Source organism: Choristoneura fumiferana, chromosome 18 (genome assembly GCF_025370935.1).
Source record: "Choristoneura fumiferana chromosome 18, NRCan_CFum_1, whole genome shotgun sequence".
NCBI classification, from domain to species: Eukaryota; Metazoa; Arthropoda; class Insecta; order Lepidoptera; family Tortricidae; genus Choristoneura; species Choristoneura fumiferana.
Window position 1 is genome coordinate 11,684,430 of NC_133489.1, and position 26,553 is coordinate 11,710,982.

Here is a 26,553-nt window from a genome sequence, read left to right on the forward strand (position 1 = left end):
TGCACTTTGGCTAAAAAAAATAACAAAAAATGGAATGACTTCAAAAACCTTGAAAAATAATTTTCTACTAGTTTGAGTTCGGTGTCTCAGCACGAGCCAGCAGGAGTGATTGAAACCCAATATATGTATAATATGTAGGTGAGGTAGACGACTATAGTTCCACTCCTTTTTGTTAATTTTTTATTTCATTTCCAATTTCAAGTGATTATTATCGTTTACCTTTACTTGCCCGAATTTCACTTGCCATACCATCGTTTGCCATAAAATATAAAGAACCGTGCTGTTTTTAGGATTTTTTTAATGTCATCATATAGAATGCAGTAGGTTAGGTTGGGTTAGTTAAATATCAACTATGATGAAATAACTATTTCAGAAATAAATTACTTTATGGCAAATGAATATTCTAGAAAACTAAATTCGGGCAAATGATAGAGAACCGATTATTATTATAAAATTTACAATACAATACAATGACTCTTCATTGTACCTGCATCAGAAATAGTAAGCGATACAGACAACAGGTACACAGAAAGAAAACTACAAGGTAAACAATAGGCGGCCTTATCGTTTAAGAGTGATCTCTTCCAGGCACCTTTTTTACGTATACGTGTGTTATTTACGCGTGAGACTGAAAAAATATTGGGCGAGTCTTTGTTTTGCTACTGTCGAATAACTTATTCTAATTTTGCGAAAGCCCCATCTTCAACTTCCCCTGAAGTTCGCATCAAATTAGAGGAAACAAACTTAAGGCTCTAAATCAAAAGCTAATTTGCTACGAATTTCACAAGTCTGCGGGCGATGTATTGCGTAACGTGTTCTTTACATCAAAAACACATTTAAAAGAAGTTAGATTGGCTTACAGGAGTTGGCGTGCCGCCATACATAGTTGGAGCCTTCTCGGCGCCCCAAAGCCAGACCTAATCTTCAAAGATTCGCCGCAGATTGTTTGCTAACATTTCGACCCGTCAAATTATGACCGACGGAGATTTCTTCTTCATAAATTACTTCGTCGAACCGAAGCAATATTTTTGGTATAAATTACAATCTCCATAAAGAATATTTTGTAATAAATAGGTACTTACCTGGGTTTATTTACGGTTCGAAATGGGATTGCTACGGATTAAAAGTTTTAGGTTTAAAACAAGCTTTATTTAGTTCATATAACCTACTCCTCTGGTACCGTGACGTGTATTACAATCACTCGCTCACAATAAACTCATAGTTACACTATCAGTAGACATAATTATACTCTCAGATATTAAAGTCACTCCATTGCTTTGTCTTAGGGGGTATATTTACAGTAACCTATCTATGTAGCATTACATTTCTTATAGTTAGCAATTTGGCAACATGTTAACGATAACATTTACATACAATGCTTTATATAAACTTTAATTGACCGAATAATTTGATTTGTTTGAAAATAAACTATACATAATTAAACCTTTTATAATGTTAACAAATTTAATATAATTAAAAAGGTATCGATCATAAAAAAATTAGTTTGCAATAAAGAAATGCAGAAAAAAAACTTGTTTACTTATAAAACACATCCTTTTATAACTATCGTTATATAAAAAAATATTAAAAGACCAGCAAATTCCATCCATTTATCATTTGTATCACAGCAAATATGAGGTTTACACGAAAGCACGAAAGAAATCACGAAACAACATCATTTTGTCTTAAGATAATATTATTTTTCAGTCTTAATCTATTTTATCAAAATAGGATTATAATTATAGTGCACTTTATATTATGTAATTCGTGTGCAGTGTTTTTACTATTATGAAGTTTACTTTTCACGGCCCAGCAGATTCATTGCGACTTTATCATACTATAAATTCCCGCTACCAGAGTGCAAGGTGTTTATCAATGAAACTACGAGAACGACACGAGACATATGTCTGTATTAATGTAATAAAACATAGGTAAGTTAGTATACATCATTAAAATCTGCTCCACTGAGAAGTTGTATTTAAAAGTTGGTAAGCCTTAAACACGTAAAACTCTGTAAACCCATTAAATCGTTCTCCAGTCCTTACCTGTAATCATGTTATGCTGCTGATATAGACATTTATTGAATCCGAGTGAATTAGTGTTTGAGCCTCCATTTACAGTTCAAGGAACTGTTGAATACCTATAGTTATTTTTATAATTAACAACGATGGTTTAACACTAGGTAATTTAAATTTGAAATAAGAACACCATTGAATAGGTAGGTACATACGATACGGTGACCACCTAAAAGTCTCATTAACTACGTCAATACCTGTTTTATGACAATTACTGATATTTGACGATCCATTTTAAGCTCTCTCACAACATGAGGTTATTTATATAATAATAGCTACTAATATATATTTCGTAGGATGCCAATTCTCCTCGTCCGGTGACCTGGAGTAGGTAATTGATTCAACATAATATTAACTATATTTGTCGCACTTGTTATTTATTTCGTGGTTCATTGTGTTGATAATGATAAGCTAGATGACCTCAAGAAATTCGTTTTGCGGCAGCGACAGGTGTACTGATATGATTATTTATATGATTAGAAGGCAATTAGTTAGCAAAGTCAGGGTTTTGAGAACTTCGAGCAAAACAATTTGTTCAGTAAAAGTTTTAAACTCATGACGAAATGGTAATAATAAGGTCATTGCAAAACGAAGACACATGTTAATTTTGAGTGTGAAATAAACATGAATGCGATTAACTTCTACCACATTGTGTTCATGTTTGTAACAAGCATAACAGAACAGTTATCAATATAGGACAGATAATTACAAATGAGGTAATATTACTAATAAAATCAAAATCCATCCTTGGCTTCTCCTCCAATCAGCATAACCTGAAAAAGAAAATGAGTTTTATTCACTGAAAAACCGACCACGCGCGAATCGGATTCGCGCACCGAGGGCTCTGTACATTTTGTATTTATCATTTGCCTTCCTTTCGTAATAAAATGGGATTAACATGGGGTTAGTGACATATGATTTAAGTAATCAATTATTAGTTAATGTTAGTCGTTACCCTCGACTCCGTCCGCGTATCATTCATGTAGCGCTATCCCGCGGGAGCTATGCAATTTTCCGGGATAAAAACTATCCTATGTCCTGCGGGACTCAAGCTATCAGTGTACCTGTGTATCATCATCTAAATCGGACGTAAACCGACTTACAAACTTTTGCATATATACATAGGTCAAATGAGTAAAATTTTATAGAGTTGAGTGAGTTCTCATTTACTTAAATAATTAAAATGTATCCTGGTACATAATGTGATTTACCTGTAACCTGCGACGCCCCACCAACCCAGTTGAGGTGCGACTTCCCGCCGCCTTCGTCAGTCTTCTGCTTACCCTTGTCGATCTCGTTTAGATTCGACTGATATTTGGTACCTGACCAACAAATAAAAGTTCAGTAAATCGATAGTAAGTATTTTACATGGTGGGTGATCTTGAAATTCAGGCTGAATCGCTCCAAACTGCCTTAAGAAAACAGCAGCAGCAAATGATATAAAGATTACCGCGGGTTACATGATAGTCATTGAGTAAAGGATTCAATATGGCAAGGGACAGCTCGGCGGCGGCCGGTCGGCGGGCAGTTATTGAAAAGTTGCGCAATATTGTCGAGTGGCCGGGCCGTAAATTCGTAATGGGTGCAAAAAAGAAAACAGCGGGGATGTCGACGCGCCGCCGCCGGTGCCGCGCAAAAACAACCGTCCGCAAAACTTGCACCGCGTCTCCTCTCCACGCCGCAACGGTTAAATGGATTTTTCAAGTTCATCTGTGCAGTTAAAAAAATGTGATACTTATTTTCCGTCACGTTTGATCGTAATAATGGAACTTCTAGTCTGCATGTATAAAATAAGTTGAAGCGTGCTTAACGTCCTTAATGTTACCTTCTAAATATGCTACCATAAAAACTTAGATAACCCTTGAACATGTGATAAGGTCACCTAGATATTGCTTAACTTTTCTTGTATTTTTTTTATCTAGCTACCTACCTCTTTATTGCTTGTGGTGTTCAATAAAAATCCATTGTTTTGTATTGTATTGTAACAGGTGCTTGACCCTTGTAAGTTCATAGAAAACTAAAATTTTAGGTAAGTACATATATGTCTAACATTTGTGAAGTTTTTTTTGAAGGTAGGTAAGTAACGGATAACATTAAATAATGAAATTAACGTATGCTAATTTCATCTTAATTTTCCTATTTGTAACAAAAATACGCGAACATTGTAAGTTTGAATTCTCAACGCAGTCATTAATAAAGTGAAACACCTTTAAACACACATACCTAAATTTATCCGAAAAATCTACGTCCTACAGCGTGTGTTTTATCATCGTAATTTCTCGCTCAAGTCTCAAAATAGACACTCAAAACTTATGATAAAAGTATCGTGAGGTTTAACGAGAGCGGAAGTGAACACTTGGTCGTAATAGGTTGTCGTGCAAGATGTTGCCATAGTCCGGCGAGCAACATGACCGGGGAAATGCCCAAGTTCCCAATAACGGGCGAGTAATAACGCCCGGACTTATGAATCCACCCCCACGACATACAACGTGCTCTTTTAATCATATTATTATGATATTCTGTGTACGAAATTGTTTCTGTAACGTTGCAGCGATGTAAATTCAGTCGTATTAATTAATAACATCATGAAATAGGTACCGAATGGAAAATAGGTTGAAAAAATTACATAGGTACGCACACAGTCTAATTATCATACTAATATATAGGGATGTAAGTAGCTGTTCAAACTCACAAATAAACAGCTTAACCACCCATAGACATATTATGAACGCAACATAATATTTTGTACCACTCCATAAAACGTTTGTTTATAAACGATTTGTTTATGTTTTACGAGAGCCATAACGTTTGAAGCCTGTTAGCAAACTACCCAGTGGCGACAAGCAGATCGCCGTAACACTTTACGATCAATAAACAAATATAACGACCACTAATAATAACTGAAACAGCAGCAAACAACGAATATAACTGAACGCTCCCGCGAGCATAACTCATAAAGGTACCATTATCTCTTAATAAACGAAACCGACGAAATAAAAATGTTGACTCAATGCGTTTACCTTTGGGGAACGATATCGAGCAATAACGAACTGATTTGACCACAGAATGAATTTTATTTTAATTGAGCAAGCACTATGAATATCCACTGTTCATTGAGCTGCTCCGATTGAAAACAAAGTTTTATCCGACAAAATTCATTAGTCATGTTTAGGGCTTCTATTAAACAGGAGCCGTTATTAAAATGTGTTAATGGGTTTTTCACATCAATCTTTAATCTTTATTATTTTGAAGACTGGCGAAGCTTATTTTATGTCATATTTCTGGTTATTTATAGGTATTATTATCCGACGCCTACATAGTAACTAAAAGTCCATCGATTGACAACGGGGTTGTATTAAAGGGGTGTACTGAAAATCAGCGCTATGTCAGTCAGGGCAGCCTATGGAACCCTAACTCACAGCATACGCTGAGTACATCCCTTTTGCCACAGCAAATGTTAGTGTTTAAGTCTAGTTTTTTTATATTAATTAAGTCTTCGTTGTACTATGTGTTGTGGCAATAAATGATATCTTATCTTATCTTATCTTAAAATAAAATAAGTAGTTTTTACCTTTATCTACATGCGGCGTGTCTTTGCGCGGCGGCCGCGAGGGCGGCGGTACCGTCAGCGCGCGCGGGTCAGGCGTGGTGGTTGGCGGAGACGAAGCTGAACAAATAGGAAATAAGTTAAGTACCAATAAATATATTGCTTCATACTTGAAGAACAAATCACTTACTGTATAGACGTATCGTCCCATCAGATTCTCCTCGTGGATTCTTGGCTACGCATTTATAGGTTCCGTAATCTTCTGTTACGATATTTCTGATTAACAGCCTCATATGTGTCTTGTATGCTGGCGCGCCAAGAGTATTTTCCATATGATACTTGGAACTCTCATGAATCATGTACCCGTCATCTCGAGTCCAGTAATTCAGAGAGGTGGGGTGCGCTTCGGTGAAGCATTCCAGTGTCACGTTGTAATAGAGAGGAGCGCCGACTAGTTGGTGCGGAATCCACAACATTGGAGGAACTAGAAAAAAAATACAAATATGAAGAAGGTATAGTTAACAAATTAAAAATTTCATCATCATCATCATCCCAGCCTATATACGTCCCACTGCTGGGCACAGGCCTCCTCTCAGAACAAGAGGGCTTGGGCCATAGTTCCCACGCGGGCCCAGTGCAAATTGCAGCTTTTTTTTTTTTGCTTCGCAGGTTTGTGCAGGTTTCCTCACGATGTTTTCCTTCACCGAAAAAAAATAATTAAAAATTTAATTATTATCAATTATTTACAGTAAAAAAAACTTACAATCAACGCTGACTTTAACTCTCTTGGATACAGTAGGCGGTACCCCGTTACTAGCGATGCAAAGATAAGCACCCATGTCCAGTCGAGAAATACGTGCCATCTCCAACACTTCACCTTCCCACTCGGACACTGAAAAAATGCGAAAGACAAGGGTTCTGGTCATTTAACGAGAACACCTCAAGAGCAATCTGTTTTAATTACAGCTTAATTTAAAGTCTGACCAGAATGGCCCTTAGTGATGGAGATTTTGGAGTTGTCGTCCCGCTTCCACTTGATGGTCGGCTTGGGGGAGCCATTAGCGCGGCACGTCAGCGTGACGTTGGCGCCTTCGCGAACGATCACGTCGCTCGAGCTTAGCGAGTCATCTATGGTCGGCGGAACTGTAAACAATACGGAAAGTATTCCACAACCATGTTCTTGATTTTAACGAAGCTCGATATTTTGGCACAGTTGCATGCGCCATGATCACGAGACGACTGGAGAATTGCGGGTATGCAGGTATAACATAAAATTAGTAATGACCGCGATAGTCTAAAATATTGTGTCTTTAATAGTACAGTGTATGGTAAATAAGGAATTACGACCGAGAGTCTATTAGAAGCCCGAGGTCAAAGACGAGGACTTTAATAAGTCGTTATTCGTAATTCCAGTAGGTAATACCGCTCGTACTCATATGAAATACAATATTTTAAAACCACATTTGTGACTAAATACATAAAAATATTTATTTATAAGACAGCAAATATTATTTTTAAATAACCTTACCAACTTAGAAAATTTTAAAAACTCCCGACATTGTCATTTCAAAGTTCAATCTCAAAAACGTCGAAATCAATTCTAATGATATTCGACTGGATGGCAAACGAGCAAGTGGGCCTTGTCTATGGGCGGTGGTCTTACCATCAGTTAAGACCACCGCCCATAGACAACTGCAACACCAGGGTATTGCAGATGCGTTGCCGACCTAGAGGTCTAAGATGGAATACCATAAAATGATACCTACACAGCTGAAATCCACGGCAAGGAAATTCGTTTTCACACAAAATTTTAACAAGAAATGGAACCGACTACAAAAACCTTGAAAATATTTTTCTAGGTACGTACGTAGGAGTGGAACAATAGTCTTCTACCTCACCTACATACTATATGTTGGGCTTCGACCACTCCTGATGGGTCGTGCTGAGGCACCGACTTCAAGCTAGTAGGTGTAGGCCTACCTAGAAAATTATTTTCAATGTTTTTGCAGTCAGTTCCATATTTAGTAAAAAAAAAATTTTTTTGGTGTCGGTTTTGCTTTTTTTAGTTCATAGTTCATAGTATCACAGACAGACAAACACTGGCGTTAAACTTATAAGGGGTATTGTAAGTTTGACGTCGATTATTTTTTATTTTTAACCGATTTCAAAAAAAAAGAGGAAGTTATCTATTCGGTTGTATTTTTTTTTATATCAAAACTCCTTCATTTATGAACCGATTTGAAAAATTTTTTTTTCGTTCGTTTAGAAATGTCTTCAATTAGGTAACGGAGATTCTAAAAAGTAGTCAGTTCAGTAGTCAGTCGGGTAGTGAAGCACCAGGACTCCTAAATAATCAACGTCTCTGCCTCGTAAAAGCAATCTTTCGTAAAAGGTGACAAGCAGTTGACATCAAACTATTGTATCTTAAGATTGGTTTTTTGGAATCTTTTTGTATTTTTTATTTCAATTCCAAATTTTTACTTTTACGGTCATCCCGTAAAATATAAATTGAAGATACAAACTGAAATATAGATGCACAAAAAAAACCAGAAAAATAAGACCATCACTGAGAATCGAACCCAGGTCCCAGGTGATGGTTTTGACCATCAGTGGTGTAGGGGTATAGCACGCGGTACGGATTACCGAGGACCTGGGTTCGATTCCCAGTGATGGTCTTATTTTTCTGGTTTTTCTGTGCATCTATATTTCAGTTTGTATTTTCAATTTATTGTATCTTAGATTATTTACACTAAAAAGCGTGAAAAAAATATAAAAAATGTATTCGCTGGTTCGTGCTATGGCACCGACTTCAGACTAGTAAAAAAATATTTTCATGGTTTTTTGTGTTTTTTGTAGTCGGTTCAATTTATTTAAGTATGCAATTTTTTTTGATACTCTCGGTTATTCTTGAACGTCATTTGAGTGCCTTACCGACGACATGCAAGTATCCGAACTGCGTCTTGGCCGTGACAGTGTTGATCTGGCACATGTATCTGCCGCGGTCCTCTTCGCGCACGTCCGAGATATGCAGGAACCAGGTGCGGTGCTTGTCGTGCGTCACGCTCACTCGCGGGTTGCGCGTGATCACGTGGTTATGCACCGTTAGGATCGCAGACTGCTCGAAGTGCATCCATGCTACCTGTAAATTGTCTTTGTGTTAATTTTCTTTTCGGCAAGCGCAGCGAAAGACCTCCAACAACGAGATGGACGGATGACCTGGTTGAAGGCGCGCGCGGGTTTACGGTGGATGCAAGCCGCTTCTAACCGAAGCAACTGAAGTCTATGGGGGAGGCATGCCGAACAGTGGACGTCCTACGGCTGAGATGATGATGATGATGAAATTTTCTTAATGTACATTACTAAACTGTTACTGTATTGTAAATATTATGGTAATTGCTAGCTGGTGCCCACGACTACGTCTGCGAGAAATTCGTTAAAATTTGTTAGGGATATTTGCTTATTCACACTTATATCAAGTCAATCCGATCAATAGAACAGAGTGTAATTCGACTTTCACAAATCGCACCTTTGCGATAAAACTGTGACATCTGTAAAATTGCAACTAAAGATAGCACAGTTTTGTCGCAAATAAACGAAATATACAATAATTTCAAATTAAATAAAAACTCGCTACTTGCATCCGCACCGGTTCGCAACTTTCACGATATCGTCAGTCCATCTGGCGGGAGGCCTGCCACGCTTCGTCTCCCGGTTCGTGGTCGCCACTAGAGGACTTTTCTCCCCCAACGGTTATCTGTTCTTCGAGCGATGTGGCCCGCCCATTGTCCCTTCAACTTGCATATTTTTCCAGCTATATCGGTGACTTTAGTTCTTCGACGAATTTCCGTATTCCGGATTCTATCGCGCAAAGAAACTCCAAGCATAGCTCTCTCCATAGCTCGTTGCGTGACTCTGAGCCTCTAAAAGGCCAACAGTCAAGGACCACTTCTCAACATGGTTAGGTAAGCCAGAGGAGTTCTTTTCGCTACAGAGCTATCTCTTGCAGGCAACCTTTGAAAACAAAAAGAAGAAAAAAACAGATTTCACTACCTACTTCTTTTTTAGCTATCCACCAGGATTTATTTACGTGTCGATTATGAAGAACCCGATGACACACAATGTTATGTGATGTTGTAAATACGATAAAGTGTTAATAAAAGGACGTTCTTGAATCGTCGTCACTTCATCGTGAACATGACACGTCACATGATATTAAAAATGTGGCGATACCCTTCAAGCAGGAGGGGACGCGGCGCGCGGTGGAGGGAATGCGGTGCCTTCAATAATTTCCAATCGTTCACCAATTTGACGAGTGACGTAACGGAAATTAAAGAAAATGTCCCCCATTCTTGACTACAGGTCTTATTAAAAACGAGAAAAAAAAACGGTCCCGATGTAAAAATAAGATTTCGACTTCTAAATATTTTTTCTTCGTGTTCGAACACGCAATTAAATTGAATTAAATGTTGAAAGGTGATTTTAACGCTTGGGTTCAGCAGTTTGTAAGTGTGATAACTAAAGATAAACATAATGCCTTCACTGATATTTAAATAAAAACAATAAAGGAACTTCTGAACTTGAACGTTTACGAGTGTTGGAGGGCGAGCGCGAGCGCGACATCTGTGTAATTGCACGGAGCTGCCATCGCGTCCCCGCTTCACACCAATTTCCGCAGCATTAAGCGCTTAAAATGCATTTTACAGAGATTGTTATGCTTCCAACAATCCTGCTACTTTAATCTACGCTCTGGAATGATTCAAACTTAATTATTCAGGTGAAATTCATCCCGTAACACTAAAGATATCGTGCTCTGTGATCGAGACCCGCTATTGGTTATTATGAAAACTTTTCGTATCTTTGAAGTACAAAGTCCATCTTAATAAGCTATTAAGGCAAAAATTAAGTTGGTTTCAGAAGAAAATGCCTTAAGTTTCAGAAGTTCGACGCGCATCCTTTATCTCTTAATCCAGCTCTAAGTTTGATTCATGGGTAGGTTAGTTCTTTTTATCAAGATTGCGAAGGCAATATAGGGGGAAGTTTGGGAGCTGAAACTCGTGCCGGGTCACATCTTACCTATCTTAAGTGATGCGGCTCTCAGCCGCTGTCTAATTTATAATGGACTTGAGGAAACTTTGCCCATTTTATTATGCAATGGGACGGTAACCCCTCTAATGACGGCGGCCTGACTCGCCGGCGTAACCTGAGCCTCCCAAGATATTAAAGAATGCTTAAATTATGAAATAATTTACATGAAATACACGTCATATTACGTTAAACTTTAAATTGCATCTATCTCTTTTGTATAAAAATGTAGGGATTACAGCCTTTTACATTGTAATACTGCAACCACATCGTGCAATGCAGTTACGTCTGCAGTGTGTAGTAAGTATATGTTTTCATGCAAAATGCAATTCCTCAAAAAAAATTGTCGCTGAAAATGTAAGGTTTCATATTCCGCACCTGAATATTTCGCAAAGTCTGGTCATTAGACAAGACCCAAGACGTAGAAAGCATTGACACCGGCGTCGCGGGCCGCTCCGCCCGGATGTAAATCAGATCTGCGTAATTGTGGCCGGCGTAATCTAATCGCCGCGGTATGTCGGCTTGTCCGTCTGCGGCACTGATTCAATTACGCCCCCGCGCCCTGTTGTCCCCACCTGGATCGACAACTTTCCTGATATCGCTATATCAATATTGACAATTTATAATTAATACCATGTTCCATGGTCAGATAACAGTAGTTATGTAAGTACTCATGAGGCGTTGCGTGATGATTGAGGTGCGAATGTCATTTAGGTACTACCTGTACCTATATAGAAGCAATCCGGATTGTTTTACTAAAAAGCAAATGTTTTATTTTTCCATTAAGGCAACATACATAGGTAGTTGTACGTATAATTGCATTACAGCGCAAAGGAATATTTCAGAAAGTTTCCCGTGATTGTTTCAACAATTAAGATAATATTAAAGAGGAATCAAAATTTTATAAGCGGTTGAGAGATAAGCGTTGAGTGTTGAACTTTGGAAAGTTTTGCGCATGGCGGGTCGGTGCGAAATGTTTTGTAATAACCCAACTTTCCAGGAATTTGGATTATAAAATTACTTACTTACGAGAAGTGCGAAATTAAACAACGAAACTGGTTTTATTACGTTTAGTTTAGGAGAGCTGTGTTTAACTGTCTAAGTTTTCTGAGAAGCGATTTGGAAAATGAATTTCAGATGAGAAACAAAATAAGATAATAGTTTACAGTTTGAGGTATCACTTTCAATGGTTTATTGCCTACGGGTAATGAATGATAGATACATCGCTTTTAAATTGGGAAGATACCTAGTTCTTGTCTCAGTTTCAACGTCACTTTAATTCCGCCAGCATGAAAGTAGAAGTCAGTCATTTTTAAGCCCGTTAAAAATGTAAATCGCAAAAGCAAAGTGGATAACGAGGCAGGCTGAGGCAAATCTGATATTTAATAGCCGCAGCGGCGACTAATCTTGTTCGTTGGAGATCCTAAGTGAGTTAGTCTCGACGTCACCTCGGAAGAAAGTATCATCGTCTCGGGTGTCCAACTACGTATACGTATAAGTTAGACGTCGTATTTACAAATTCTACAAATACATATAAGCTGTAGGCTGCAGTACATACCTACGTATTTCAATTTTTCTGCTTGGGAGTGAAATTCCATACCACTACAAGTGACTTTGTAGCAAATTGCTACTAGCAATTTCAAACTATTGACTGAAGTAACCATCTAAAAGATCACGTACGGACCACAAAATGTTTAAAGTTTTGAAAGTTAAACATCTTACCGTGTCGTAGCTTAACTGGGCCACGAGATTGACGCGCACCGACGGTTCTATGCTAAACTTTGACAGAGGCGGCTATTAACTCGTTATCTTTTAACCACCTTTAATTTAGGCCGTTCTTTCTTTTTATCTTAATTGTTGAGGCATTTAGAAGGCGAAGTTGAAGTTTGGTCGTCGGTAGCGCCCGGGCGGCGGGGTCCCTCAGGATATGCCTGGAAGGCGTCGTTTGATTTATAATGGACTCGCCGCGAACTTTGCCCATTCTGCCGCGCTCCGCACCGAACCTCTTTAACGACGGACTCGTCGGTCGTCGCCGCAGGAGATGATTCGTGGACGTGTTACGACAGATTTAATTATGGAACGTTTAGGAGTGGTTCGTCTTATTATATTCATACTTTATACTATGAGGGTTTATCAAGATAAGGTGTGCGGAGGGAAAACACATTTTATATTATGATATGAATTTCCTTGTCGTGTGCGTCGTCGGTCGACACTTCTGCGACATATAATTCAGTCATTTAAGGAATGAGAAGGGGTCAATCTAGGAATGAGAGATAATAAGCTGGAAACTCGTATACAGCTTCATTAAGGTGTCCTAAATGTTGTCTCAAAAGTTACATTTAATCTCGTGTCCGCGTCGTAAGTTATTCAAGGTCAAATGTCAAGAAAGTCAGTTTTTCGCGATTATCTCCGTTTCTATAGCTCCAGTGATGTTAACACTTATTACAAAATTGTAGAGCATAACATTTGGAACAAATTTTCGTACGTCCCACCGTTTTTGAGATAGAGAGCAGAGAGCCCGCAGCGCTCAGCCATACTGACTGATACAAGGTCAACCGTGAATCTCAGTGAATAAAACCTTGTTTACAGTTTTAAGTCATTGAAATATCATTAATAATAAATTATTTATTTGATGATTGCAATGTTCGTAGTGAGTCTCCTTATATAACCGGATTAATAATGTCAGTTTATACGAGTACAATAGATTTATTTGCTATATTAACTTACCTACATACGTAGCTACAACAAAAGCAGTGGTATTAGCCTAATGGTTTGGCCTGTGGTCTCTCAAGCAGAGGGTGGTATGGGTACGAGCCCAGGCTCACACCTCTTGAGTTTTTCGGAATATTATGCGAAATTTTGTGTATGTTTGTTACTCCTTCACGCTAAAACGGTTGGACGGATTTGGATGTTTGGTATGTAGATAGCTGGACATCTGGAATAACACATAAGTTACTTTTTATTCCGATATTCCCACGGGATAGGGATAAAATCTCGAAATAACAACCACTGGGCTTAGAGTCATGAAATTTGGTACGTATTTAGATTTAGGTACGTACCTGCACGTCTGGAATAACACATAGGCAACTTTTTATCGCGGTATTCACACGGGATAGGGATAAAATCTTGAAATTTCAACCGCTGGGCTTAGATTCTTGATATTTAGGACAGTTGTTCTTAATACAACCTCAATGAAGACCACGATATACATTTTGGGAATTCCCAAAGGAATTTTATAATATCTCGGAATTTCAATTGTACCAGATCGAATAGTTTACGCGTGCGAAGCCGCGGGTAAACTCTAGTTAAACATTAAAATGATTTTTCGCAATGCTGAATTTTATTATAGTCTATCCAATCCAATATACAGTCATCATGACTGATTATTCATAATATACTTACCTCCTTAACGCAAAAACATTCTAATAAAACGCAAATATTAAAAAGGGAAATAAATGTCATTAATGTTTTATTTAGTCGTATGACATAAAAAATGAAAGCTTGTTCAGAAAAATACATCAAAGCTTGGAGATATAAACGGTCGCCAAACTACTTACCATCCGTGAGCTCTTAGAAAAACCTTCGGGTTTCGGGGGAAATCGGATTCGTGTTGAGAAAATGATAATTGTCTTTTTAACTTAGTAGCAATCCATCACGCGGAGAGTGCACTCGTTGTGTTTTCATTCATTTATATAGAACAGTTAAAACCACCACTTACATATTTATTTAGTTTTTAATAACAAACTAAATAATAATTCAGAAATTGATTTCCATGGGGAGTCAATTTAAACAGAGTATTTCTGTAAATAGCCAATCATGGGAAATTGTTTATAATGTATACCTATAAATATTTTGTAAAGAAGCTGAAAGTTTCAAGAAAAGTGTTGATCGTAAATATTAAGGTTCAAAACCGAGTTATAGAAGCAACGGGGATTTCGAAAAGTACGTTAAAAAATATTAAACGAAAGCAGACCAAAAAAATTCATTTGATATACCCAAGAGAAGTAGATACAGTATAACAACAGCTCTATATAATTCCAAATAAAAGTAGTGAATTTAGGCGGGGTGTTCTCTATTTATATTAACGATGGAAGTATTCTAAAATGCTGATTTTGTTTTATTGGTATCATGACAAAAAGTCATATTGTATTAAAATTAGAACAAGATAAGGAAGCGTAATATTATTACAGTAAGGTTTATTTTGTACTGGTGGTTATTCTTTACAAAAAAAATTCGGTAACTTCGAAAAGTTTTGCAAGTTTATAACAGAACAGAACCGCATATCACGATCACGTACCGTGTCATCGTCAATACCCGAAGAATGCTTCTAAAATCCGAAGGTTTTTTTAAGAGCTCACGGAGTGTAAGAGGTTTCGCCTTCATCTTATATACAAGTCCGTCGAGCGGTGGTACCTTGCCCCACGATTCTTTTTAATTAATTTCCATGTTTTGTTATTATTTTAATAATAGTTATGTTACAAAACAATTTACATTTCTTATTTCTGTTGTATTCGAGGTCTATCCACAATAACACAATAGAAGTTACGAGTGAACGTGTCTTACGTTAGAAACATTCCATTCCATCCATCCCAGCCTATATACGTCCCACTGCTGGGCACAGGCCTCCTCTCAGAACAAGAAACATTAATTATAATAATCCTTTTATCGAAGCGACTAACGGCACTTTTTAGAGACGCCCCCGTGACTTCGTTGTGGATACATCTTATTGAAAATAGAATAAGGATATAATACTCTTTAGTTTAGGTTAGATTTATTATATAACAATTTTGAACAATCAATGGATTCAAAGAAAAATAATTATGTCACACAATTACATTATGACTTTCAACAATTATGCTAGCCGATATGGAACCTTCACAGTCAAACACTCTTAATAGGGTGTTTGTATGTCAGTTTATCGCTTATGAGATGACTAAAACAATTAACGAATAATTAACCACCAAAAACATTCTGTAAAAAACTAGCCAAGTCTCGATGGAGCTGCTTGTTTATCTCTAAAAAGTAATGAAATCTAGACAAAGTCGTGCCAAGTCTAAGGTTCCTTACTGCGATTTCTTTATTATTATAGTTAATGTTGTGTGACTTGGACGTTGACTTGTACCTACTCATACCTACTCACGTATAAAGAATGTTGAGTCTTAAGTCTTATCCAGTAAATGTTGAGACTCAATACGCGGACAATTTAAAGAAATCGCAGTAAGTAACCTTTGACTTGGCACGATTTTGTCTAGATTTCATTATTTTTTTTTAGAGATAAACAAGCAGCTCCATCGAGACTTGGCTAGTTTTTTACAGAATGTTTTTGATGGGACTCTGGATAAGACTAGACTGAACATTCTTTATACGTTAGTGGGTACAAGTCAACGGCCAAGTCACACAACATTAACTATAATAATAAAGAAATCGCAGTAAGGAACCTTAGACTTGGCACGACTTTGTCTAGATTTCATTACTTTTTAGAGATAAACAAGCAGCTCCATCGAGACTTGGCTAGTTTTTTACAGAATGTTTTTGGTGGGATTTCACTTCTTTTTGTAGAAAATTTGTAAAGGCGGTATGTCGATCTCTAATAGTTTGGTTGAACTCTTGTGTTTTCTAATCAGGGTCACCATGTACTCCAGATCTTCGATTATCCTAGTTTTTATAGTTTTCCCTTTATTTGGCCATTAAAACCTAACTCTGTACCAAATTTCAGCTCTCTGAGTTTATGGGAAGTACTAGTTCTATTTTGATGATCATGAGTGAATGAGTGAGTGAGTGTCATAAATGCGAAACTTTGCTTTCGCTTAACTTCGGAACTAAATGACCTACAGACTTGAAATTTTGGATTTTAAGTATGTTTTGGTATTTTAAGTATGCGATTATAGCTTATTGGATGACGAAAATTTCTGCGTTCTGGTCTTATCCAGAGGTTCTCAAATAGGGGCCTGAAAATGCGGCGAAATGGTTCCAGTAAAGGATGGTATGGCAGTGTTTGCTTCGCGGTCGACTTGGCGGGGGCACTGCCGTGCCCGCAGATTATTTTTGGAAATTGACTTTTTGGACCGAGCGCCGTCGGCAGATATTGCGAATATTGTAACGCTTGTGCGTCGCTTCCAGTCGCATATGCATGCATGTACATATTTTTCGTATCTACAATTTTATAGATTTTAACCAGTATTTTTCAGAAACTTTGTATCGTTAAAGATTTTAAGCCCTTTCAATAGAATAATGAACACCTAATGGCAACATCAACTACGGCTAAATGCAACGTCGCAGATAGAAATGAGCGAACATCTTGCAGGAGACGGCTTAGCTTACTTCCACTAAAAGCCCACTTAGAGATCTCTTCGGGAACGGATTCGAGCCGAGGGCTCTCCAACTTTTCGCGGAATCTTTGGCCAATAAGTTATTTCGAGGTCGACGTGAGTAGTGTCGCACGGAAATGCTTTGGCAACTTCAATAAGTATTAATGCAAGTACTTGCGTACAATCGCTCTAAATAGTAAGTATATAACATAATACAAATGTTTAGTCTCTAATCTAATGAATATCAAAGTTTATGTTTGTGAAATTCTCAATTAAGTATTCCCATTTGAATTTCGTATGCAATTGTGATCATTCCGAATTGGCGTTCGTTGCAATAAGGGCCCTCGGTAACCCGGCGGTGGGTTCAGGCAGCTCAGCCGGCATGCGGCGCGGGCATAACATCGCTGCTACTCGTTGTGGCATGTTATTGCAAACCCACATACGTGATACTGCCGACTATCTGACATTTCATGCCGATGAACCGACTACGTGCGCATTCTTCCCGGCATACGTATAAAATACCAAATTCGGTACAAATGTATTGCGGTGTAATTGCAGCAATATTTGCGCTGCAATCACCGTTTTCCGGAATTAAGTAAGAGCTATCGATAACAGTAGGTGACAATATTTTGTACTGTTAGTACCTACTAAATTTATATTCAAGTCATGGCACATAAAAAGTTAAGCATACTTTTTGCGACAACCATCACTAGAAACACTATTTCGCAAAATCCACGACGATAAAAATACTGCCATAAATTCTGCGGAGCGGAGGGCATTTTGTTTTTCATCGCAATATTTTCACAAGTCAATAATTTTATATAAAGACGGACGAAGAGGCAAATCTTTTTAACCGATGCGGGAAACTAATGGCACAGGCGAGGCTTTCGAGAAAATCCGCTTCTTGTTGTCAATACAGGGCAACGGTGACGGCTCCCTCCGTTAAGCCTTTATTTCAGAAGTAAGAGAACACTATCTGCGCTTTTATTGCGACCGCAGCGCCCCGACCCGAACCGTCGAGCGCTACAAGCGTAAGTAAATGCAATAAAAAATAAAAGTCTCTTAAAGAGAAATCGATGCAGACCATGCGGATGTTTTCTATTCCTTATACGAACGTATATTTACTTAGTTGCAACCATAATTTACAGACCGAGAACTTAGATCCATTATTATTATTATTCTAAATACAAACTAGTATGCAGTAGATAAGGTGTTTGAGTAAAATTACTTCGTAGAAAAACAATTGAGCTGAGAGCGTACTTGCTGTCTATATTAAAGCGTAGAGCTTGCTACGGCGTAGCACCGGTGAAACAATAACAAGATAAAACGTGTAGAGTGCCGGAGCTGACGTTGATCAACGATACTTTCAAGTTAAGCCCTAAGCGCTTTCATGATCGTGAAATAGTTTAGTAAACTAATGAGTTTCTCAATCATAGTTGACGACAGCCGAGTAAACTAAACATGTTAGGCGATAAGCTAATACTAATCTGTGTCTCGAGTGGGGTGCTGGGAGTCCTAGCCCGTCTCAAATGGACCGGAGTCCCCCCTATGCAATAAAGGTATAGGTACACTATCGTTCGTAAGCAAACATGACTGATGCTTATAGACTGTTCTATATCAACGAACTACTCTGACGAGCAAAAATAAATTGTTGGCATTTGGCGACAACTGATTCATCATCATCATCATCCCAGCCTATATACGTCCCACCGCTGGGCACAGGCCTCCTCTCAGAACAAGAGGGCTTGGGCCATAGTTCCCACGCGGGCCCAGTGCGGATTGAGAACTTCGCACGCACCATTGAATCGCTTCGCAGGTTTGTGCAGGTTTCCTCACGATGTTTACCTTCACCGCAAAGCTCGTGGTAAATTTCAAATGTAATTCCGCACATGAATTTCGAAAAACTCAGAGGTGCGAACCGAGGTTCGAACCCACGACCCTCTGCTTGAGAGGCGATAGGGCAAACCACTAGGCCACCACGGCTTCGCTACGGCGACAACTGATTAAAAACATTAAATAAAAATAATTAAACCGACTTCAAAACTATAACTGATAAGGGAGAGACAAAATTTTCATCTCTTAAAAAACTAAAATAAATATGCATAAAAATAAATATTTTTGTGAGGTAGGTATCGGTGCTTTTGTAAATATACAGGAGTTATCTAGTCATGTGGGCCAATCAACTTTTTTACCGACACTTTGGGCATCTCCCGCGTTACCAAAAAATCATACTTCCAACAAGATATTTCACGGTTTAATAGGTTGAACTTACGTAGGATGGCATGTATTCGTGTACACCATCTATTAAATTACAGAAAAAACATGTTTACTTACAAAAATCTGCAATTGTTTGAAAAATGTCGCGGACAGATTAGTTTCGGTAAAAAAGTTGATTGATCCATGTAAATATTTCTGTTAAATTAAGGCTGGCACTTGAAGAGATCGCTCTGAAGCGTTCAGGCTGCCTGTTGCTTAACTTGTATGGTTTTTTTCTTTATGTGCTTTTTTTCTTTCTTCTCATGATAGGGAAGAAAGAAAAAATGGGGAGGCCTTCGCCAAGCAGTGGGACATATTAGAGGCGACATAAAAAAAATGTGTCTATTTTATGAATTGCTTACAATGTAGTGTATAATAAAGAGTCATTGTATAGTAAGTACTGTATACCCGCTCACTTTTATCGGCAATCGGAAATGGTACGGACTGGAAATTGCTTAGCGTAAAAAAACAAATGATCAATAACCATGGCACTCAGGTTAGATTTTGCCTGATGGCACTATAGATTAGCTAGTGACTTGGCTACCTGAAGGTTTTCATTTTGTTGGTAAATATGACATCATAGTTTAATACATCTGCCTGAACTGATTCATAACTTCCGCGGTTAGACTTTACGAAGTTAACTCGAGTGCCCTGCCAAACAGCCTATGTGTGGTACGTGTACATACAAACCTACCCCAGATAGAGATAGATAGAGGAATCCCGCTAAATGGTGATACCTGTACTCAAGTATCGAAAGATATACTCTAACTAATCTAACTTAGATACTTAGTCATTTGCAAGAAAATTTATTTGCGTCTGGTCACTATCTGCTGTAAATACTAGGCACTATTGCCATTTTTGAAATTGCAATCATTTTAAAGTTCGGGAAAAACGCGTCAATGTATGAAAAGGGTTTCATTTTAAAAGGCAAGTGGATTCTTTTCAGTATAGTTTAAGGTTGGTTTTGGATCGCAAATTTCTTTGTTTTTAAATCATGTTGGTAGCGAAAGCGAGGTGCAAACTCCGCGTTAAGGTTGTAAATCATATCTTCCTCCATTTATATGGACACTTTATTACGACGGCGCGTTCTAAATCAAATGATAAAATGCTTCTTATTTTATGTTTCCTTTCGGCGCTCTACGCATATTGTCGTCTCGCGGAATAGAGGTGCCTGCCGTTAAGTGATGTTGCTTTCAGAGTCAACATCTTGTACATTTTTTTCTAAGATTAAAAGAAATGCTACCTGTTACGATAGTATACTTAGTAATTCTTCTAATTTTTCTATTTGTCTATATACTTTTGACGAGGTACGTTATAAATTACCAATATTTGTAAGGGCAATAAATAAAACATATTTTATATGATTTCTGTAACCTCTCTAAATGTGCCGGTGCGTTAACTTATTGTCACAAAGCTCTATGTAACGATAACTAAGCTAAGTGCGTCTCCCATTTACTGGCTAATGCCTACGCCACACTGTCGACGAGTGACATGAGAAAAGACAAACGAGTGTGTACGGCTTCGTTAGTCGTCATTCCGCTTATCCAAATCCAATATCCTCTCTCTCTTTTTCTCTGTCTTTCCCATCACAACCGGCTGTAGAAACAAGGAAGATTTGCATGAGAGAGATATGTGTGGGTGGCTACTACATGTATTGCACATCGTGGCCGGGCGATGAGCTCTACGCCTTCTCTCTAGAAGGAGCAGTACGAGGAGCGTAGTGTGGCGCAGGTATAATGACGTACGCGTCGCAGTAGTTAGTTGCAGAGTACAGATGTACTTAGTGTATACTTAATGGCTTCCATCGGGAAAAGTTGGAATACGATAGCTACTGAAGTGTCAATCAATCATTGCTAAATTAAATGAGTGACATTTTCATATGCAATTTTAATGTTAACCCCCTGTTTAACCATCCATTGATTGAATTTATTTGACGGATAAATGTGATGCCGTCTCTGTTTGTTTTGCTCGAATAGACGGAGACGGCATCACATTTATCCGTCAATTAAAATTAAACAGCCCCTTAGTATCATATGTCAAAATGAAAAATGTACGGGTGTACGATGCGTACTTAAGCTAATTGAGATAGTACAATAACTACTTACGAACTTTTCCGATAAAACACGATGGAAAACCATTACGCGCTACTGTAGTTCTTCTTACCTTGAAAGAGCCAAGGTTTTTGACGGAGCAAGCGAGCCGCACGCTGCGCCCGGCCGGTACCGTCACGTTCTGGATCACATCCGTAAACTCCGGCTCCTCCACCACTGGAACAAAACCTAATGTTAACGTTAGCTGTGTGGACGGTATTGTTTCGTTCGTTCTGATATTTATTATGGAATCATTGATTTTAAAATGGAAAATTATAAAGGTTGCGTAAAACATGGAAGCTTTCTTAAACACGGAAACGTAAGTTTTTGGTTTTTTAAGATTGTAAGTTATTGAAAAACACACTACGAGTTACATTTTTGTTCGCCATTTCAATGCCGTCATGTTTTTCTACTCATGATAATAATTAAAGAAATAGTTACAGTATAAAAACTAAAAACGTAGTTCCGACTTCTTTTAAAGAGTTATTTCAATTTAGGAAACAAAAAAGCAAGTAACGTGTTTCAGCTCTAACTCCATACTTTATTTAGCAAATACCAATTAATTCTGATACGCTATAAAAAAATACTAGTCTTATACAATACAATACAATATAAATATTCTTTATTGATCACCAAAAGCAGTATAGTGACATTACAAAAATAAAAAAATCAGATAGACAATAGGCAGTCTTATCGCTAAAAAGCTTAAAAAGCTTATGTTACAACATTGCAACATTTAAGCCGTGTCATTAGATACTTATACAAATGGCGCTATTAAGAAATCACATTAGTACAATTATAAATCTCTTTGTCTGTGCCGTCTATCAAGAAACTGGCAGCCGTGTCGAGTTATGAGGATATTTTTGTGTCAAAGGATACGATTTGTAATTCCAAAATTATCAAAGCAGAACGCTTTTAAACAAATTGAGTGGGCGATAAGGAATAATGTCGTCGTTTATCAAGCTCCAAGATAGATGGTTGCTGCTCTGCTCTGCCCATTTTAAATGCGTTTGTCTTCTACGTGCCAAATTGGCGCTCTTTGTTTTCTTCTAACTTTTACGAACCAACCGAAAGGGGCAATGAAGGTTCAATAAGATAGTTACTGTGGTTACGCCGACGGATAAACTTGGTTCAATCGTGAAGAACCTAAGGGTGTTTATTGTCATTTTATAGACACAAAAGGGTGTCAGACCTAACAGAAAAAGATAAAAGAGACAGTGCGATAAGGCAAACGGTTTAGAGTGTCGTAAAGGAAGAGTTGTCCAGGGGTTGAGTGTAAACATTTGTCATTCAGTGAGCCGAGCTAGTCGAGTCGGGCGAGCGCCGGCACGCGCTCGACGCGGCGTGAGCGCGTTGCCACTGCGACAACGCGCAGCCACTGGCTTGTTTACAGAATAAACTTGCTCTGACTCTTCTCACTTGTTTACATATTCCCTGGCTCAAACAGACAACAATACATTTATTGAAGGAAGTGATTTACTTTGAAAATACTAATAGTTTGCCTAATATTTTAAATGTCTCAATGTTCAAACGTACCTACATTAATGAATTCTAATGTTTATTCCACGCTGCACGTCAATCTGTTTTAAGTATTCATGTGTGCCGTGTGCTTAGCGAAGAGATACCCGACTGAAGATGAAAGCTATGTGTTTTGTGTTTGCTCACCTGATCATATAGCTCTAAGCACGCCGCTCCATTTTCTACTCCGCTGCTTCTGACTCAACCGATGTAAATCGCACATTAACATCATCAACGCACCCTATTCGCAACGTATGCGTTTTCTCAACTGATATTTTGAATACAATAGAGTATTTTAATAAAAACTAATGAATATTGATAGGGTACACTTTAATAATAAAGATACTATTTATTCTCCGAGGGTAATAATGTCTAAGGTCGTGATAAGTAGCGGATTCAACAATGTATAAGCGTTCGTCAACGTAGGTATGTCACCTGCAGCACAGTCATTATGAACACCGCTCATCTCGTCAATAACGCCGCATATTGGAATTAACAAGGGTAGCCTTGGCAATAATCTCGCACGCCGCAAGACGCGACGAGCGTGCGGCGTGCGCGGGTATTTAGGGGTTAATTAAGAAACCGCAGACAGCGGCTACGGGGAAGGGGTAATCCCATTGTCATTGGAGGTAAGACGATGTTTTCCAGCCGATAAATATACGAGATAAATTGTTGTAATACAGTTCAATACGGAGTCAAGTACAGTATTTGTGTGTGTTTGTTATTGCCACGACGAGAAATGAGCATAGCAAGTTTTCTTGATATTTGGGAGTGGTATTTTCTCTAGAAATGAGTATCGCTTAATTGAATACTCTCCAAATTTAATGAAGAAAAAAATATTATCCAGGACTGCACCCATTGTACCTACCTCAGACAGCCTACCTATGCCATTTCAGCATATTTCGGCTTCGGGCCTTATCGGAATGTGCCAGGAGGCATGTCGAACACGTCCAGCAATTCTATTAATTGCGCTAGGGATTGGGTCGACTAAATATTCCAAAACTAATAATGAATGGGCCCGTTTCATCCGATGTTCCTAACTCGAGAATAATCTCATATTAAAGCTGGCCCTTATGCAAATCAAAGGCGGTCACTCGGAAGTAATCAGGCGCGGATGGGACCGCGCCGCGCCCGCCCCGCCGCGCCGCGCGCTCGCCGACCGCCGCAAATTGACAGCCGACGCATGCCACCAAATTGATTGTGGCTACACAGACACCTCGTTATACTGCCAATGACGCGCCGTAGACAAATAACCTGCCGTCCCCTGAGATTGGACTACCATTCTTCAAAACATAATGCAATATATCATTTTAATTCCTCCTTTTATTGTATAAAAAATCTCAGCCCTAGATTACTGAAAAAAGAAGCTTCTATGTTTTGTAAGACTGTTAGGGGGAAAATAATGAAACGGAATACACAAAAGATAATAAGAAAACAAGAAAATTTTAATAATGTTGCCTTTTTAAAACCTCCATAGAATAGAAATACACATATAACACAGTGTGGCGTGTCTGCCGGGTTGAACTAGAACATTGAGTTGCTAATTGAGGATTTTGGCTCCGGGGTGAGATACACGTTATATTGTTACACATTAGCGACTGTTAGTTTTGACCTCTGATGGCTAGTTATCTTATAAAGTCTAATGTCAATCAGTGATGATGTATGGCTAATTATAAAATACCATTTCTAACCCCGAGATCGCGGATGATTCATTAGTAGCCCATTTCCAAAACTTAATCTTTTTAGACTATCTTTTGATATTGACTTGAATATTTCATCCATACGCCATAAGAATAATATGGTTGATTCCTCCATTTTACCAGATTTTTTTACATCACATCACAAATGTTTACTCGTACTTTATCGAAGTCTGTGGCACAACCATCGGAAACTAATCAATTAGCATCACAGTAAGAGGTTTTTCCCGATGTTCGCCGCCGGGAGCCACGCTTTCTGGTAATCTATGTGTTTTTCAGTCCTAATAGAAAAAGCCATTGGAAAAACTCCAAACGTTCCTGATTTAATATGCACTTTTGCATTTACGATAACCTTGTTATCGCAATCCCTAAGTAAACCGTAGAAATAAGTAGAATTGGATTTACACCGTAGTGGTTTTGATTTGATTAAATTAAGTTGCCGTAAGTCGGAGGAGGTTGTCATGTACGCTACGCAACATTCAAGTTTATACGACGTCCCTTGTCACAGCTGTTGCTCGTAATATTCCCATATACGATCAAATTCTTTTAAGAGATCTGTAGATAAAGAACATGGCGTCGGGTGTTTGGGCGGTTTCGGACTTTCACTTATTTGTATGCTTTACCCTTCGCCGGGACGGGGACGTGACTATTCGAGATACATAAACTCTGAGTGAATACGGAAAATAGAAATAAAATAACATATTCCTTTAGTGGACGGATTGTGGGAAAAATTGTATCAACCTTAAGGCTGGTTTCTATGAATTGACTTTTCTGACGTATAATAAAACGATATAAAATAATTTATTGAATCAGGCGTTACTTTGCGGAAGTCCATATCAATCAAGATATCAATATCTGAAACAATTACTTAGCTCTCCCGCGACCTTATGGTAGCCATTATAAGGTAGCCAAGCCATCATAAGGTCGCGGGTGAGCAAAGTAATTGTTTTAGTTCATTAAAAATATATAAAGTACTAAAAGTTAAATCTTTTTACGGTCAATATGATACAGTGCCATAATAGTTAAGAACAAATACTGTACCTAAAATTTGGCCCACTAACTTGTCCAGTTAGAATATCGGGGGCTCTGAATCTGTAGTAATTTATATGCAAAGTTAGGTTTAAATTATACACGGTATTTTCATTTCATCATTTTATTTTTATTTTATTTTTATTATTGTTGCTGTTTTTTTTGGAAAATAGGGCGCTGTCCATTGGATGACAATATTGCCAGTGTCTAGTAGGTTTTGCCATTGTACGGTAAAAATTCTAGAAAACGAAATATGAGATGTAATGGTGGATGAACGATGACAGCGCGAATTCTATTTCTGTTCTTATTATTATTATTCTTATCCATGTCACTTCACGTCATGTAATGTCACGAATAAATGTTTTCTTTCTTTCTTTTCATTCTTTCATTTTAATTTAATGATGTAATATATGTGAGTCCTCAATCTACTTCAGGCCCATATTGGAGCTGTCACCCAGTCGTTGTTTAAATAAATATCTAAGAATAAAAGTGTTGGTGAAAACGTGTGTCCAAGCAGTAGGTACTTACAACTACTCTCTTATTGTCACTAATAAATATTGAATCAGTGGTAGTCCATGGGCGCCCTCGTCCCGCGCGGAAGCGGTGTTGACAGCACCTCTCTTATCGGTTGTCAGCGATGGTTACGAGCGACGAACGGAACGCCCCTTCAATCTGCTGCCCTTGCCAATAGAAATGCCACTAAGTATTTCTCATTCTGTCAACTTGTTGGGAGAGGAAAGCATTCATGTGTGTATTTTTAGAGACATTCTGAAAATATTTATAGAGGAGATAGATACGAGTAAGTTTCATTAAAAAGTTTTAAATGTCATAATTATTCCAACTACACAGTATTTATACATAAAAAAAAATCATGTCTTTAGTATAATTAGACAAAAGAAAACATTGTAGTACGACATTATTGCCGTATTTAAGTGGATGAACGTTTGCATA

The 26,553-nt window shown here is 38.1% G+C and overlaps 1 protein-coding gene across 1 annotated transcript in view; it reads right to left on the bottom strand.

The window, feature by feature from the left end:
- Positions 1-1,134: 1,134 nt before the first annotated feature.
- Positions 1,135-26,553, bottom strand: part of LOC141438012 (lachesin-like) — a 101,275-nt gene continuing 75,856 nt past the window's right edge. The window contains exons 2-9 of the mRNA XM_074101633.1: positions 21,432-21,535; positions 8,554-8,761; positions 6,607-6,765; positions 6,386-6,514; positions 5,813-6,106; positions 5,647-5,742; positions 3,287-3,397; positions 1,135-2,848 (exon numbers count right to left, since the gene is read on the bottom strand). Coding sequence (XP_073957734.1) covers positions 2,781-2,848; positions 3,287-3,397; positions 5,647-5,742; positions 5,813-6,106; positions 6,386-6,514; positions 6,607-6,765; positions 8,554-8,761; positions 21,432-21,535 — 1,169 coding nt within the window. The 3' untranslated portion in view covers positions 1,135-2,780. The remainder of the gene's footprint in view (positions 2,849-3,286; positions 3,398-5,646; positions 5,743-5,812; positions 6,107-6,385; positions 6,515-6,606; positions 6,766-8,553; positions 8,762-21,431; positions 21,536-26,553) is intronic.